Genomic DNA, 19,021 nt, shown 5'->3' on the forward strand with positions numbered 1-19,021 from the left:
TATTTATAACTCAAAATTATGCAAATGAGTACATGATCGAAACCTATTGTCCCCGTGCGACCAGCGTGCTAGACTGCTTGACCATCTAGGCTTGCTTTTGATGACGATTAAAAATTTCCATGCAGTTACAATGGAAATGGGATACAGGCATTTGACTAAAAATTAAGAGGATCCTACTATTAGTTACACAGTTAGTGACCTGATAGGGAAAAATACATGGTGTGAAAAGAAAACCCGTATCGGGGATCGCCTCACCCAATGCGTGTTTTCTTTTCACACCATGTATTTTTTCCTCTCAGGTCACTAACTAACTAACTGTGTAACAAATTTATCACGTCGAAGACCTCTAACTGTATATGTGGGGATCTATATCATACAACTTATCGCTTCGCCACTTTTGTCACAGCTGCAAGTCGAACCCAACAATAAATCACTCGCTCAATATGGATTTTTCTCGCATGATAGGTTTTTTTTCACGGCGTCATGTGACAAAGATCTGACCAATTATATTTCAACAATTTTGTTTGGGGTGTGATAAAAGATACACACTGTATTCGAAATATATAGCAGAGGTTCAATGAACAATCATACATACACTCTTAGACTACTTTCTATCTATCTATCTTCATAAAGCACATAATATGCAATGAACTCTTAAACATGATTGCCCATAGTAAAGAAATATTTGATATGATATACAGAAAAATCCACTACAAATGTATACTCACTTCCGCCCCTACCTGCAGAAAACCCTCCTCGGTCTTGAAATGTTGTCCGATATATAAAAGGCTCGGCTTTTATATTTCTAAACAACATTTCTCGACCTCGAAGGTTATCGTGCAACATCAATGAAAACGCGTACAGTACATTATTTCTTAAATAACGTAAACGCATCTCGTATTACTGCTTCACAACAGTCGGTTTCATGACCAGAGATCCTTCAAATCGTCACCAATTTTGAAATTTGATGAGTGACTAGATGGCAGATATACATGTATATAGCAACATAAACTGGGGTAATTTTTATCCCTTCCTCGGTAATTTCGGTGATTCTATGTACCGGTGTTTTGGTAATATGTCTCCTTCATTATGTTTACTTCAATATAAACAACAACTTTGTCACTTTTTAAGATTGATCATTATTTTAACCATGATCATCAAACATTTGTGTTTTGTAAAGAAGCATTTACCGATACATTTTTCTGGTGCTACCGTTCCTACATCAACTGTTGTTTTGTTATCCGGACACTGTTTACACCAGAACCTGTCGATGACTGCAAGGCTGGTGTCACTCGCTTGCACGTTTTTATAGTATCCCACCGGACATGGTGCGCACTCCATCATGTCGTTGTCAAGTTGCATTCCTTCTCCGCAGGCAGCTAGAGAAATATAACATTGTTTAACACAATTATATAGCTTTAACTGCAATGTACTATTTTGGTTTTGGCATTATTTATAACCAGAAATACGCATAATGTTTTGCAAGCATAATTATTAATTAAAACGTGTTCCATTGATCTTAAACTGAGATTTCGGATATTTCTGTTTAGCTAGATATTTCGTTTTCCACATCGCTCTCATGAGTCACCTACATGTATGTTTTGCCATTGTTCAGCTGTTGTGATTTTAAAATAATTTTTATCAATAGATATTCCCGTGAAAACGTTTGACCCCATATTATGGCCCCAACCTAGCCCCAAAGGATAAAAACAAAACTGAAAATGAATTCACATCGCAAAGAGATCCCTCAACACCAATATGACCAACATGATCTTGCTGTTCTGGATAGGTCCAAGGTCATTGATCATGGTTCAGGATATATTAAGTAGGTCAGGATATATTAAATAGGTAAGATTTATATTAAAAGTAGGTCAGACTTCCAGGTTATGGTCACAAGGTCTTGCCATAGGGAACCTACGTATAGAATATGAAAGTCCTACCTTATATAGTTCAGGAGATATTTAATAGGTCAGGGATTATTGTAAAAAGTAGGTCAAAAGATCAAATATATTGTGAACAGGATTTTGCTATAAAGAATCTATATACAAAATATGAAAATCACACCTACAATAGGTCTGAATATATATATATATATGTATGTATAGTAGGTCATGTTTTCTTTAAAATAGGTCAAACTCGGAGTTCAAGGTTACAGGGTCAAAGATTATGATATCAAATGAAAAGTCTTGTCATAAGAAATATATATACACGATCTGAAAGTTCAGGAGATATTAAGTAGGTAAGTTTTTAAGATTGAAAGTAGGTCAAACTTCCAGGTCTAGGTCACAAGATCACATCCCATTACATCACATAAAATGTCTTTTGGGGTCAACTGAGTAACGTCTTGATAACTACCATTTCAATTCTTTTCAAATTTGGTTTAAAGCATCATTGGGACAAGGGGGACATAAATTGTAAATTTCAGGATTCCTGCACCCCTGGGGCCTTAGGGGCGGGACAAAAACTGCCCAAAATTGACCAATTTTCAAAAGTCTTCTTCTCAAGATCTGCACACGTGTAAGAAAAACTAAATGCATGGTGATGTAGAGCAGGAAGGCCTCTACCAAAATTGTAAATTTCATGATCCCCGGGGTAGGGGTTCTGACCCCATGGCGGGGCCAAACTTGTTACATAGTGTTTACGTGTAAAACACTTAAATAACATCTTCTTTTGTGCTATTGATACTAAATTGAAAGTAAATAGATATTTAAAAAGAGCAGGTAGTCCTTTACCAAAATTGTTCATTTGATGTCCCAGGGGTGGGCGTTTTGGTATCGGGGTGCGGCCAAAATGGTCAGTTATCAAATGTGTAAACAATAGACATTTTTAACTTCTTGATAACTATCATTCCAATTCTTTTCAAATCTGGTATGAAACATATTTGGAACAAGGGGAACATAAATTGTAAATTTCAGGACTCCTACACCCCTGGGGCCTTATGGGCGGGGTAAAAACTGCCCAAAATTGACCAATTTTCAAAAATCTTCTTCTCAAGAACCCCACACGTGTAAGAAAAACTAAATGCATGGTGATGTACAGCAGGAAGGCCTCTACCAAAATTGTAAATTTCATGATCCCCGGGGTAGGGGTTCTGACCCCAGGGCGGGGCCAAACTTGTTATATAGTGTTTATGTGTAAAACACTTGAATAACATCTTCTTTAATGCTATTTATACTAAATTGAAACTAAATGGATAGAGCAGGTAGTCTTTTACCAAAATTGTAAATTTGATGATCCCCAGAGTAAGGGTTCTGACCCCAGGGTAGGGCCAAACTTAGTATATAGTATTTATGTGTAAGTTTGCTGATACTGTATAAAATCTAAATGCATACTTGCAGATGTTTTAATGTTAATACACCTATTATTTAAAGCCTTTCATCAGTGTATGCACTTTTGAAGGCAGTGAAGTTTTAAGAACACATCTTGTTTTATACTGTTGCTGAACATTAGAATTTAGCTTAGATATTCAGAACAGGATTTTCTTTTCCAGATTTCATAGCCCATGGAAGTAGTGATACTTTTTCACTAGTATTCAGGTGACCGATAAGGCCTGTGGGCCTCTTGTTGTAAAATATGTATGTACATGTACAAAATATGAAAGCCCTAGCTTAAATAGTTCAAGAGAGTTTTTAAAAAGATTTTCCCTATACATCAGCATATAACACTTTGATCTCCATTGTGGCCACACCTTATCCCCGGGGGCCATGAATTACACATACTTGGACCTACTCTATGTCAGGAGGCTTTCATGTAAATGTGAACTTTTCCGGCCCAGTGGTTCTTGAGAGGATTTTCCAAATATTCTCGAATGTACAACTTTTATCCCCTATAGTGGCCTAACTTTATCCCCGGTAGGGGAAGGGCATGGTTTAAACAAACTTGAATCTGCACTATGTCAGGAAGCTTTCATATAAGTTTGAACTTTTCTGGTACAGTGGTTCTAGAAAGGAAGATTTTAAAAGATTTTCCTTTCTTTGCATGTAAAACTTTGATCCTTTTTTTGTTGCCCCACTCTACCCCCGGTGGCTATGATTTGAAGAAACTTGAATTTGCAAGATATCAGGAAACTTTCATACAAGTTTCAGCTTTTCTGGGCAATTGGTTCTGGGAAGAAGATTTTTTATCCCCTATTGTGGCCCCCATCCTACCCCGTGGCGTCATTATTTGAATAAACCTGATTCTGCTCTATATACCAGGAAGCTTTCATGTAAGTTTCAACTTCTCTGACCCAGTGGTTCTTGATAAGATTGATAAAGACTTTTTCTATATAATTGCATGTAAAACTTTGATCCCCTATTGTGGCCCTACCTTACCCCGGGTTCCATGATTTGAACAAACTTGAATCTGCATTATATATGAGGAAGCTTTCATATAAATTTTAACTTTTCTGGCCCAGTGGTTCTTGAAAAGATTTTTAAATGACCCCACCCTATGTTTGCATTTTTGTGATTATCTCCCCGTTGAAGGGAGACGTGTCCTTTCATTTGAACAAACGTGAATCCCCTTCACCCATGGATGATGTGTACCAAGTTTGACTGAAATTGGCCCAGTGGTTCTGGAGAAGATGAAAAGCTGAAAAGTTGACAGACAGACGACGGACAACCGGTGATCAAAATAGCTCACTTGAGATTTCAGCTTAGGTGAACTAAAGGACTAAGACCATGTTTAGCTTTATCGGCCCTGTGGTGTGTTAAAAAATAAAGCAGAATGAATTGAAATAAAATTGTTATCATTTGATAATATAATCTTTATACCATCGCGACGTGCCAAGATTTCCCCGCCAAAACGTCAGCTTGTGGAATTCTATACAAGACAAAACCGGTATCGGTTTGGTTTTCTGCAGAAATCTCCACTTTTTTCAAATTTAGTCATATAATTCATATAAAACACGACCTTCGATCCAGAAACTGACTGTAGTCTATAAAAATCTATCAATACAAATAAATTTTGCACGAACGATTTTTTGGATCGAAAGGTGTGCTGTTGATGAATATCAACTTTGAATTAAATCGAGAGCAATCCGGAATTATTTATTTTTGTGAGAGTTGTGGGTATTTTATTAATTATGTTGCTTTGAAAAATTAAAACAACATACTTATGTGGAGTCTACATCATTTCCATGCAGAATACACCCCTATGTGGTTTTTGCAGGAATTCTAAAAGCTATAGAATTTTGATGCGTAAACAAACGAATCTGCTGTCCGACAAATCGGACCTTCAATGTTATAGAAAGTTTTTATTTAGATGGCACCAACAGAATTACTAAGATCAAAATGAAAAGAATTTATAGAACATGCATTGATATAACTAAAACTATTGCCGATATATCGAAAGTATAACGTTAACTAGGGCAAGTAAATATATGAAGGATTTTTAAGCGTGTGACGTCATAGATGTCGTGGCTTAGTGGTAGAGAGCCCGTCCTTCGATCGGGAGATCCGGGTTCAATTCCTACCCGTGTCAATATTTTTTTTTTTTTTTAAATCATACTGTTAACTACATTTTTCTTGGCGTTATTGAAAAATTAATTTCTTTCAAGACACTGAAGATGAAATTATACCTGAATACAAATAAAAATCAATAGGGCTATGTAATCAAAGAACACCAAGAAAATATGCAAGGATTACAGATTACATTTTTTAAAATTCATTGAAAAAACCCAAACCAAAATACTTTATTTTCGGACTTGATTTTATTTCAAAGAATGAACCAGCAAAAGATAATGGAAAGGAAAGTTTTTACAATGCATCTAATGTACAGAAGAAAAGTCAGAAAAAATGTGAATCCATTAGCTATTCGTCATTTCCTGCAGAGTAAGAACTTTCTTGTTGAAACCACCACATGCTATATTGTGTAGCAAGTGTAGACATGTGTGTCAGTAAATTCACATCCAACAAAATTGTCACCACCAATCTCGGCCACTTCCTGAGACAAAGTCTCTACAGAGAATTTCAATACCTCTCAACAGAACCAGGCCTGGGGTAATGGTAATTAAATGACAACCAGTTTCAATGTAATGGGGGTGTAATGGACCATTTTTGCATAACAAGTAATGGTAATGTAATGCATACTGTACTGCACATTATTTTTCATTACATTTACACTACTTCAAATATTTGATGATATTTCGAAGATTTAGAATAATTCATTTTATTAGTGATTGACTGAAGCATTTGAAACATTGATGACAATCAAATGCAATGAATAACTTAATAGATGTTTCCTAACATTGCTGAATATTTTGTGTACTTATGTTAATGTATAATTAAAAATCATAATACAGAAATAATTTTTCTGCCATTTCTTTAATATCTGACAGTATGTTATGTAAATGTGTAATGTAAATTCACTCTCAAGTAATGTAATACATTATATTTCAAAATAGGAGTAATGGTAATGTGAAATTTTCTAGGTAATGTAAGGCGTTACATTGCTATGTAATTGACCTCAAGCCTGGATAGAACACCTTCTCATGCATATATGCAAGTGCCTTGGACCCCAACTTGTCATTTCCTCTTTTGCAAGATTTTCAGCATTTCTTCATTGAGATCATACTTCCAAATGCAAGGTGTCCAAGATGATGAATTCAGACCTGACCAATGTTTTTGACAATTTGATAACTTTTGACTCTACACTTTTGATCATTCAAAAAGTACATTATGACATTCATAATTCAACATGCAGATTTTCATTTGAATCATCAAATATGAATTCTTCCAAATAATAACCCCCCCCATAACCCCCCCCCAAAAAAAAACACTTTAAAAACTTCCACAGGTATATTTCAAATGACATAGAAGTGCCATGGGTTAATAAGGGTTAAACTTCAGAGTCGACATGTTTCTTCCAAGCAATATAGTCTTGTTTGGATCCAGTTTTTCCAGTTCTGATATAACTGCCTGATACTGTACAATGTAGGTGTCAATCTGGTCCCCCTATTGTGGGAATCTGTTTCCACATAACTGCTGTATAATCTGGTGCCTTGCTATTGGCAGGCACAACAAGGAAGCTATTCCTTCAGTGATGTCCAACACTTATCCGCATGTGTCACTGATGCCACTATCATTGATGAATTTGATGGCAGTGATGATAGCATTATTGAGGAGTAGGAATATGGATTCTTGTCAATCTGATTCATGTCACCCTTGCCATCAATTTTTGCTGTACATATTATATCATCCTGAAATTCAAATTACTCCAGTATTATATCATTATCAAAACTATATCATAAATGAAAGGTGAAGATAACAAACAGTGATCAATCTCATAACACCTACAAGCAATACAAAATAGATAGTTGGGCAAACACGAACCCCTGTATTATAATATTCATATAAAAGTTGTACTTTCATGCCCTCATGTATTTTCATTGATACAGAATTCAGAAAAATTACATTTATGTATTCGGTGGGAGATTGACATGTCTCCAACTAAACAATAGAGGACAGTTTAGCTACATGTACATTTCTGCATAAATAATTATATACACAAACATTTCATTTGAATTTGATTCCCCATCTAATAATTTTTGTTGTAGTTAATGTTGATATATTACATGTATCTTACTTCACAATTATCAGCAAATTCACAAAATATTTTTATCTTTCATGCTCTTTCTTGTGGTAGATGTATGGAAAAATTTAATATTCAATAATATAAAGGAGATAAGCTAACAAAAAAATATATGCTTAAATCATGGTAGTACCCATGAAATTCAACATTCTCTGAGTGATTCTATATCTAATCCCAATGCAGGCATGTAAGTTGTAAGTGTAATTGTTGAAATTAAGTTTGACATGTTTACAATTTATCTTGAAATAAGGCATATTTAAATTATAAAACCAAACTGTTCTTATGATTTTCCTGGCTTAATGGTGCTTTTAAGTATTTAAAAATTATTGAATGTAAAAATCATTCCGACTTTTCTAATCCATGTTTCCACGTAAGGCCAAAAAATATATATATGTTAATTGGTTTCCACTTTCCCGACCTACCCTAATTAAAAATTTCTGTTGACCCTAACACATTTTTTTCTATTCTCACAGATTTTGCAAATGTCATCACTACAACAAGAATATATTTATTGACTTAATATGAAGTTATTTATTATGCACTAATACCAGACAGATTCCAAACCACAGAAACAGTTTTTGTTTACAGTAAATTGAAGAAATGTATTGATTCATCATATAACTTTTATTTGATTACTAAATAATCACTAAGTTAAGTTTAAACATAGTAGAATACCAAATCATTCGAAAATTATTCAACCTATAACCCCCCACAGGCCTACATGTTACCCCAGAGACATATACCATTATGGAAATATACATCTATATACAATTATATGTTTCTTTAAACTATACAAATACTTTTTAGACCATACAATGATACATGGAAAGTTCAAAGTGTGAAGTGAGTCAAACATCATGTAAGAAAATTCAAATAGACCCGAGAAGGTCATGCACTTGGAATTGAAAATGGCATGATCGTGAAACAGCTGATTTTTCTGATTAGCTGATATACATACAATTTTAAATCTTAACAATATATAATTATAATAGATAAACAATAAATATATGTTGACAACAGTTAACAGATTTGTTGTGGGATTTCCAACAGCCCAATGCGTGAATATTACGTGTTTGTCAACACACCACAGGCGCACCATACTATTCGTTCCATGCGACTTGTTTATTATTTTTAAGAGCAATTGGTACACCTATTTGGTTATACAGTTTAACGAGTAGAGGTGAAGTATATTCATATTTCTAAAACTTACGTTGAAATGCGATGAGTACATCCTCTGCAACGTCCACGAACAGTACAAACAGGCTAACGGCGCGGCGTGTGAAAATTGCCGAATGAAGGATTGAAAAATATGGTGTGCCATTCGGGCTATAAGTAAAATAACCTTATTGCGTATTTTGAAAGAAAATTTCTTTTTCAAGATCTTATTATATATTAAACCGCTCATTGCATAATTATGTTTTACAATACGTTACCACTTCTAATAATATATAGCGACGTTGTATGACGCAATCTTAAAAAGTAGAGCAAATTATAGGATTTATACTAGTAATGTAAACCTAAAAATAGTGTTCTTTCACGAACTCTACATATAAAAACCAGTACATTATAGGAAAAGAACATGTTAGAGAATATTTCTAACAAAAAATTATTCACTTTGGACGTTAGGCCGAATTTTGATAAACATGGTCTTAGTCCTTTAGATAAAATGTGCCATTTACAAGTTTTTGTGTCTGTAAAATTAGGATGCTTTAAATTACCAAATAAACATGTCATTAGTTTGTATCTAATCATAAATAAGGCTCGAGTCTTGTTGAGTTACCGGTAAGGTTAAAATATTGCTCTTATCCTTCCATTAGAAGGTCCAACATTAAATGAATTATATTCTTAATGTTTAACACTTAAAAAAACCCAACATGAACTAGTCCCTTTAAAGAATTGATTTCAAATAATGTTTCAAACATAAACAAATATTCATGATACGTAAGAGAAACCCTGCTTTTTAAAGACATATTTTTACCGTATGATGAAATAAAATTCTAGAATACCTGTCACTTAGTACACATGTATGTGCTGTATTCAATGTCCAGATGCCAAACTTCCTGCATCGTCACGGGGAACTCTTGGATTTTATCCATACAGTATAAATGAATGTTAATTATGGAATTTATTTCTGTAACTTACTGATACAATCTGCTGCTTGCACTGTTCCTTCGTAAAACGTGGTTTTATTGTTGTCACATTCCGAACAGTTCCAATGTTTCTCAATGGGAGCCAAATTATCGGCACTAGAAATATTTTTGTAGAACCCAATGTCACAGGCTTCACAAGTTCCGGAACTGGTTAACTCCATCCCCTCTACACAATGTTCTTGGAAAAGGAAATGATAACATTATCACCTGCATATGGTGTTTATATATCTCAACTGATTCGATATGCAAGAGCTTGTTCTGAGTATAGTCAGTTTTTAAATCGAGGTAAGCTACTGACAAACAAGTTGATGGTACAGGGATTTGTCCAGACCATACCTTTTTGTCTTTTAACATAGGCCTTTAGTATGTGGGTATACCATGATAAGACGGTGTATCATGTGCCATTTTTGCTGACATTTGACCTTTTATGTAAAGGTCGAATAATAGAAGTTTTTGGAGCATCTTTGTTTTGTCCGCACCATAATTTTTTGCCTTTTGACATAGGCCTTTATTATTTGGTATGTTGTCAAGTTTAATTTACTATCATATGTTCACAACACTGCTCCTTGTTAGAAGCTCATATGTATATAGGCGAATGTTATGTACCGTAAGTCTGAACTTTTATCCACTTTAAAGATGATCCCTAAAATGTTTTGAAAAAGTATGGAAGGGAAAACATCAGTTTTGGTGTGCTAAAACTATTCTTCCTAGTTTCGTTTGATTATCATATGTTGGAATTCCCATGGGCTGACTTGTTGGTTTTGTTTTATTGTAATGAGGTGGAATTTAATCAAAAACTTTTAGATGAAAAGGTGAAGATAAACGAACACTGATCAATCTCGTAACTCCCATAAGGAATACAAAATTAAGAGTTGGGCAAACACGGGCCCCTGGACAATCCAGGGGTGAGATCAGGTGCCTAGGAGGATTAAAAATCCCCTGTCGACAGGTCACACCCGTCGTGAGGCCTATATCTTGATCAGATAAACGGAATAATCCGCAGTAAAAATCATTGTGTAAAAAAGGCCTGACAATTGGTATGAAATACGACATACAGCATTTGACCCAATGACAGGTTGTATTGGTACACTTTAACAATATAACAACCATAGAATTTGTGAAATGCTGACTTTAAACGAGACTATTGAAACCCTATTACATCAACTTTTGTCAGTAGCCTGCTTCGATTAAAAACTGATCATAAGCAGAACAAAGCTCTTGCGTATTGAGAGACATAAACACCATATGCAGGTAATAATTTTGATATTGCTACATATTTATGGGAAGTCACGAAATCAGACACCACAGTCTTCCACATCTGCTTTGTACTTGGATATTTTATTGAGCATAGATGTTAACGGCAAACTAACAACCCAGCTTTATGACAAACGCGATAGTGTCATATTCTTCATCGTTAACTTCTCATATTTATAACTCAAAATTATGCAAATGAGTACATGATCGAAACCTATTGTCCCCGTGCGACCAGCGTGCTAGACTGCTTGACCATCTAGGCTTGCTTTTGATGACGATTAAAAATTTCCATGCAGTTACAATGGAAATGGGATACAGGCATTTGACTAAAAATTAAGAGGATCCTACTATTAGTTACACAGTTAGTGACCTGATAGGGAAAAATACATGGTGTGAAAAGAAAACCCGTATCGGGGATCGCCTCACCCAATGCGGGTTTTCTTTTCACACCATGTATTTTTTCCTCTCAGGTCACTAACTAACTAACTGTGTAACAAATTTATCACGTCGAAGACCTCTAACTGTATATGTGGGGGTCTATATCATACAACTTATCGCTTCGCCACTTTTGTCACAGCTGCAAGTCGAACCCAACAATAAATCACTCGCTCAATATGGATTTTTCTCGCATGATAGGTTTTTTTTCACGGCGTCATGTGACAAAGATCTGACCAATTATATTTCAACAATTTTGTTTGGGGTGTGATAAAAGATACACACTGTATTCGAAATATATAGCAGAGGTTCAATGAACAATCATACATACACTCTTAGACTACTTTCTATCTATCTATCTTCATAAAGCACATAATATGCAATGAACTCTTAAACATGATTGCCCATAGTAAAGAAATATTTGATATGATATATAGAAAAATTCACTACAAATGTATACTCACTTCCGCCCCTACCTGCAGAAAACCCTCCTCGGTCTTGAAATGTTGTCCGATATATAAAAGGCTCGGCTTTTATATTTCTAAACAACATTTCTCGACCTCGAAGGTTATCGTGCAACATCAATGAAAACGCGTACAGTACATTATTTCTTAAATAACGTAAACGCATCTCGTATTACTGCTTCACAACAGTCGGTTTCATGACCAGAGATCCTTCAAATCGTCACCAATCTTGAAATTTGATGAGTGACTAGATGGCAGATATACATGTATATAGGAACATAAACTGGGGTAATTTTTATCCCTTCCTCGGTAATTTCGGTGATTCTATGTACCGGTGTTTTGGTAATATGTCTCCTTCATTATGTTTACTTCAATATAAACAACAACTTTGTCACTTTTTAAGATTGATCATTATTTTAACCATGATCATCAAACATTTGTGTTTTGTAAAGAAGCATTTACCGATACATTTTTCTGGTGCTACCGTTCCTACATCAACTGTTGTTTTGTTATCCGGACACTGTTTACACCAGAACCTGTCGATGACTGCAAGGCTGGTGTCACTCGCTTGCACGTTTTTATAGTATCCCACCGGACATGGTACGCACTCCATCGTGTCGTTGTCAAGTTGCATTCCTTCTCCGCAGGCAGCTAGAGAAATATAACATTGTTTAACACAATTATATAGCTTTAACTGCAATGTACTATTTTGGTTTTGGCATTATTTATAACCAGAAATACGCATAATGTTTTGCAAGCATAATTATTAATTAAAACGTGTTCCATTGATCTTAAACTGAGATTTCGGATATTTCTGTTTAGCTAGATATTTCGTTTTCCACATCGCTCTCATGAGTCACCTACATGTATGTTTTGCCATTGTTCAGCTGTTGTGATTTTAAAATAATTTTTATCAATAGATATTCCCGTGAAAACGTTTGACCCCATATTATGGCCCCAACCTAGCCCCAAAGGATAAAAACAAAACTGAAAATGAATTCACATCGCAAAGAGATCCCTCAACACCAATATGACCAACATGATCTTGCTGTTCTGGATAGGTCCAAGGTCATTGATCATGGTTCAGGATATATTAAGTAGGTCAGGATATATTAAATAGGTAAGATTTATATTAAAAGTAGGTCAGACTTCCAGGTTATGGTCACAAGGTCTTGCCATAGGGAACCTACGTATAGAATATGAAAGTCCTACCTTATATAGTTCAGGAGATATTTAATAGGTCAGGGATTATTGTAAAAAGTAGGTCAAAAGATCAAATATATTGTGAACAGGATTTTGCCATAAAGAATCTATATACAAAATATGAAAATCACACCTACAATAGGTCTGAATATATATATATATATATATATATATATATATATATATATATATATATATGTATAGTAGGTCATGTTTTCTTTAAAATAGGTCAAACTCGGAGTTCAAGGTTACAGGGTCAAAGATTATGATATCAAATGAAAAGTCTTGTCATAAGAAATATATATACACGATATGAAAGTTCAGGAGATATTAAGTAGGTAAGTTTTTAAGATTGAAAGTAGGTCAAACTTCCAGGTCTAGGTCACAAGATCACATCCCATTACATCACATAAAATGTCTTTTGGGGTCACCTGAGTAAACTCAGGTGACCTATAGCAATTGGTTTTCGTCCGTCGTCGTCCGTGAACAATTGAACATATTTAACTTCTTGATAACTACCATTTCAATTCTTTTCAAATTTGGTTTAAAGCATCATTGGGACAAGGGGGACATAAATTGTAAATTTCAGGATTCCTGCACCCCTGGGGCCTTAGGGGCGGGACAAAAACTGCCCAAAATTGACCAATTTTCAAAAGTCTTCTTCTCAAGATCTGCACACGTGTAAGAAAAACTAAATGCATGGTGATGTAGAGCAGGAAGGTCTCTACCAAAATTGTAAATTTCATGATCCCCGGGGTAGGGGTTCTGACCCCATGGCGGGGCCAAACTTGTTACATAGTGTTTACGTGTAAAACACTTAAATAACATCTTCTTTTGTGCTATTGATACTAAATTGAAAGTAAATAGATATTTAAAAAGAGCAGGTAGTCCTTTACCAAAATTGTTCATTTGATGTCCCAGGGGTGGGCGTTTTGGTATCGGGGTGCGGCCAAAATGGTCAGTTATCAAATGTGTAAACAATAGACATTTTTAACTTCTTGATAACTATCATTCCAATTCTTTTCAAATCTGGTATGAAACATATTTGGAACAAGGGGAACATAAATTGTAAATTTCAGGACTCCTACACCCCTGGGGCCTTATGGGCGGGGTAAAAACTGCCCAAAATTGACCAATTTTCAAAAATCTTCTTCTCAAGAACCCCACACGTGTAAGAAAAACTAAATGCATGGTGATGTACAGCAGGAAGGCCTCTACCAAAATTGTAAATTTCATGATCCCCGGGGTAGGGGTTCTGACCCCAGGGCGGGGCCAAACTTGTTATATAGTGTTTATGTGTAAAACACTTGAATAACATCTTCTTTAATGCTATTTATACTAAATTGAAACTAAATGGATAGAGCAGGTAGTCTTTTACCAAAATTGTAAATTTGATGATCCCCAGAGTAAGGGTTCTGACCCCAGGGTAGGGCCAAACTTAGTATATAGTATTTATGTGTAAGTTTGCTGATACTGTATAAAATCTAAATGCATACTTGCAGATGTTTTAATGTTAATACACCTATTATTTAAAGCCTTTCATCAGTGTATGCACTTTTGAAGGCAGTGAAGTTTTAAGAACACATCTTGTTTTATACTGTTGCTGAACATTAGAATTTAGCTTAGATATTCAGAACAGGATTTTCTTTTCCAGATTTCATAGCCCATGGAAGTAGTGATACTTTTTCACTAGTATTCAGGTGACCGATAAGGCCTGTGGGCCTCTTGTTGTAAAATATGTATGTACATGTACAAAATATGAAAGCCCTAGCTTAAATAGTTCAAGAGAGTTTTTAAAAAGATTTTCCCTATACATCAGCATATAACACTTTGATCCCCATTGTGGCCACACCTTATCCCCGGGGGCCATGAATTACACATACTTGGACCTACTCTATGTCAGGAGGCTTTCATGTAAATGTGAACTTTTCCGGCCCAGTGGTTCTTGAGAGGATTTTCCAAATATTCTCGAATGTACAACTTTTATCCCCTATAGTGGCCTAACTTTATCCCCGGTAGGGGAAGGGCATGGTTTAAACAAACTTGAATCTGCACTATGTCAGGAAGCTTTCATATAAGTTTGAACTTTTCTGGTACAGTGGTTCTAGAAAGGAAGATTTTAAAAGATTTTCCTTTCTTTGCATGTAAAACTTTGATCCTTTTTTTGTTGCCCCACTCTACCCCCGGTGGCTATGATTTGAAGAAACTTGAATTTGCAAGATATCAGGAAACTTTCATGCAAGTTTCAGCTTTTCTGGGCAATTGGTTCTGGGAAAAAGATTTTTTATCCCCTATTGTGGCCCCATCCTACCCCGTGGCGTCATTATTTGAATAAACCTGATTCTGCTCTATATACCAGGAAGCTTTCATGTAAGTTTCAACTTCTCTGACCCAGTGGTTCTTGATAAGATTGATAAAGACTTTTTCTATATAATTGCATGTAAAACTTTGATCCCCTATTGTGGCCCTACCTTACCCCGGGTTCCATGATTTGAACAAACTTGAATCTGCATTATATATGAGGAAGCTTTCATATAAATTTTAACTTTTCTGGCCCAGTGGTTCTTGAAAAGATTTTTAAATGACCCCACCCTATGTTTGCATTTTTGTGATTATCTCTCCGTTGAAGGGAGAGGTGTCCTTTCATTTGAACAAACGTGAATCCCCTTCACCCACATCTTCGCTAACCAAGGGTGACGATACACGGTGTTCCTCTTTCACCCTTGGCAGATATAGCTGCCGAAATGAAAACTTTAAGTAGCGCCATCTGACGTCCTAAAATAGTTACGTCCCTTGAATCTATAAATTCTTCCTCCAATGAAAATCGCTGTAACATAAGTATGCGAAAACTGACGTCAGAAAGAATGGCTGCCTCCATAGATCAACAAACTAATGCCATTTGTGATCGATTTAAAATCCAATCGCTAACAGAAAAACAATACAAAACTATAACGGCTATAGAAAATGGAAAAGATGTGTTTACGAGCACCAAAACCGGTAGTGGAAAATCGCTAAGCTACGAATACTTCCCAGTCCTGCACCCAGGAAAATGCGTGTTGATCATAGCCCCCCTGATTAGTATTATGAAAGAGCAGTGCGAAAAATTGCAAAATCTGGGCTTTAAGGCGTCATACATTGGAAAAGACTTACAAGATACAGATTTACTTGAACAGGGCTTGTATGATTTTGTGTTTGGAAGCCCCGAGGTCTTCCTCAATAACAGCAAGTGGAGAACTATATTGAAGTCGGACATCTACCAGATTAAGTTGCAGTTAATAGCAGTTGATGAAGCTCATACGGTTACACAATGGTATGTTTATTAAGCTAGAATTAATTGACCTTTTCTTAATGATGTATGATACTGAAATTGATCAAAATATATCCCCCACCCTATTTTTTTTGGATTGAAAGAACTTTATATATATTTCTAGTGATTTTAAATTATCGTTCACACCCTCCTAAATACAGTATGTGTGAATATTATCCATATAGAAAGTTGTTTACATTTGGAAATAGACAAGTGGGCAATTACTTTGAAATGTAATGCATATGAAATTTACAATTACAAGTATCACCATTTTTCATTTAGAAATGTAATTAATTAAATCATAACTATTTTGCTAAAAAATGAATTAGTAAATACAGAACACATTACAATGAACATAAATTACAGTGAAATTTCAAGAGTACAATTTATTTGCAGGCAACTTTTTTTAAAAGTCAGATTGAAAGTAAATACATGTATATAATTACAGGTTATCATTTTACATGTCAGCTGTATTTCATTAGATTTTTTGAAAAGGACAGTTCTGGTCTAAAAACTTTGCCAGAAATACTTTATTTTTAATGAGTATGATCAGAGCTATGTGGAATGTACAGCTGACACTTACTTATACTTGTGGTTATGTTTGGAACTACATGCATCTGATTTCCTTATTTAAATTCACTTTTACCCTGTTTACCTAGCTTCCGTGAAATGATTAATTTTATTATTGACAGTTTATTTCCAAAAAATTTGCAATAAATAAATCAATAGGAGCATTTGTCAATCAACATTGAATAAACTCACACACAGAGTACAAAGTCTGTGATTTCAAGAATGTATTTTAAATTTTAAAAAAAATCATATTTAATATGAAATAAAACATTATTGAAAAGTAATGGTCATTACTGGCATTTGAATGAAAGTAATGTATTACATTCTGAATCATTGCAATTACTTTTAACTGATATATGGGTCCATTATACCTCATTACTTTAAAAAATGCATAACCAGGTCTGTTTGTAAATTCAATGTTCTTGTTCTTTTTCTGTGTTTTAGGGGAGAGGGAGACAAGGAAGAGGAGCCCTTCAGAGAGGCATTTGCTCACATTGGAGAATTGAGATCACTGTGCCCCAAAGCATCTTTACTTGCCCTTACTGCAACATCTGGGCCAAGTCAACGAAGGAAAATTATGAAAATGTTATGTTTTAGTGCAAACTCTGAAGTTATATTAGATTCACCAGATCGAGAAAATATTAAGTTAACATCATTGTGTATTCCAAATTCAGATAATTTAGAAAAAGTATTCCATTGGTTGATTGATATATTGAAGACCCAAAAGGCAAAAGCTGAGCGACACATTATTTTTTGTGAAAGTATTGCAGATGTTTCCAAGATCTACACAACATTTGTTAAACATTTTGGCAATGACTGTCAACATTTTGAAATGTTTCATAGTAAAACAGATGAGAAAGTGAAAGAAATCATTTCGAAGGACATGAACGTAGATGGTAATATTCGGGTGCTGATCTGTACAAATGCGGCTGGCATGGGGGTGAATTTCCACAATGTACACCATGTTATCCATTACAAACTACCTAGGAAATTGGATACATTTGTTCAGCAGATGGGGAGAGTAGGACGTGATGGACAGTTCTCAGATGAACTGATATTGTATAAAACAAATAATAATCACCTTAAAAAAGTGGAAATTGAGATGGTACGTTTGGCTAAAGATGACAGTAAATGTAGACATGAAATCCTTTGTGAAGCCTATCTATTACCTAGCAAGAAAATATTACCATTACACGACTGCTGTGATGTCTGTGAAAGTAAATGCGAGTGTAAAAGTGATCTTTGTCCTCGAACACATGAAGGTGTAAGGATAAAAAAAGAAGACAATTCATCATCAGACCTTGAGGATGAAATGACAAGATTTGTTAATGACAGAGAGAAACAACTAATTCATGATAAACTACTGTTCTATAAATCACAAATGTCCACTGCTGATTGTATTGTGAAATTTGAAGTACTACATGGACTGACAAATGAAGTTATTCAAAAGATAGTAACAAACAGTAATTCAATATTTACACCTGATGATGTAATGAGAAAATATCCAATTTGGTCAATGGATACTGCTACTGCCGTTAGTGAAATTATTTCCGATGTTGTTGGTGATTTGGATATGTATAATTTAGCCGAAGACTCTGAAGTAGAGTCTGATTGATGTATTAAATAAATATGCATATCAAATAAATCTTGTGAACTTGGTTTATAATTGTTGAATTTAATATTTCACCTTTAACCCTTTACATGACAAAGGACAAATCCATGAAATCTACAATCATTCCTATAATACTGCACAAATTCCATTCACTGAAAGCCTTTTAAAATATAAAATGTAGTTTCCTTTTTGTATGCTAATCTGCCCAGTTATTGTTTACAGAGGTGTGATCAAGTCATGTAAAGGGTTATTAAGGAGGAAAACAGTCTACACTGAAATGTCAATTGATTTCATGCATACTGTGGTATTTGAGTCTTGTCGTATTTTCACCCATTGACAATTAACATTTCCAGCCAGTTTTAAATATATTCAAAATCAAATTTCTCCATATTAAACATATGTACTAGTTTAGAATCCCCCCTTTTTAAAATTTGTTCTTTGAGAGGTCAAAAAG

General features: G+C 34.8%; 2 protein-coding genes and 1 long non-coding RNA gene across 3 annotated transcripts in view; 1 reads left to right on the forward strand and 2 right to left on the reverse strand.

The window, feature by feature from the left end:
- Nucleotides 1-380: 380 nt before the first annotated feature.
- Nucleotides 381-19,021, reverse strand: part of LOC125669108 (uncharacterized) — a 48,587-nt gene continuing 29,946 nt past the window's right edge. Inside the window, exons 10-13 of the mRNA XM_056161432.1 lie at nt 12,338-12,526; nt 9,715-9,900; nt 1,191-1,379; nt 381-406 (exon numbers count right to left, since the gene is read on the reverse strand). Coding sequence (XP_056017407.1) covers nt 381-406; nt 1,191-1,379; nt 9,715-9,900; nt 12,338-12,526 — 590 coding nt within the window. The remainder of the gene's footprint in view (nt 407-1,190; nt 1,380-9,714; nt 9,901-12,337; nt 12,527-19,021) is intronic.
- On the reverse strand, nt 5,674-9,224 carry LOC130054275 (uncharacterized). Its single transcript, XR_008802571.1, has 2 exons — nt 8,783-9,224; nt 5,674-7,180 (listed from the first exon to the last, which is right to left on the reverse strand). It is a non-coding gene; the product is annotated as an uncharacterized LOC130054275 (long non-coding RNA).
- Nucleotides 15,876-18,618, forward strand: LOC130054273 (ATP-dependent DNA helicase RecQ-like). Its single transcript, XM_056163499.1, has 2 exons — nt 15,876-16,388; nt 17,400-18,618. The coding sequence occupies exons 1-2, from the start codon at nt 15,919-15,921 to the stop codon at nt 18,568-18,570; spliced, it is 1,641 nt and encodes a 546-aa protein (XP_056019474.1). The 5' UTR covers nt 15,876-15,918; the 3' UTR covers nt 18,571-18,618.

This window comes from Ostrea edulis, chromosome 4 (genome assembly GCF_947568905.1).
Source record: "Ostrea edulis chromosome 4, xbOstEdul1.1, whole genome shotgun sequence".
NCBI classification, from domain to species: domain Eukaryota; kingdom Metazoa; phylum Mollusca; class Bivalvia; order Ostreida; family Ostreidae; genus Ostrea; species Ostrea edulis.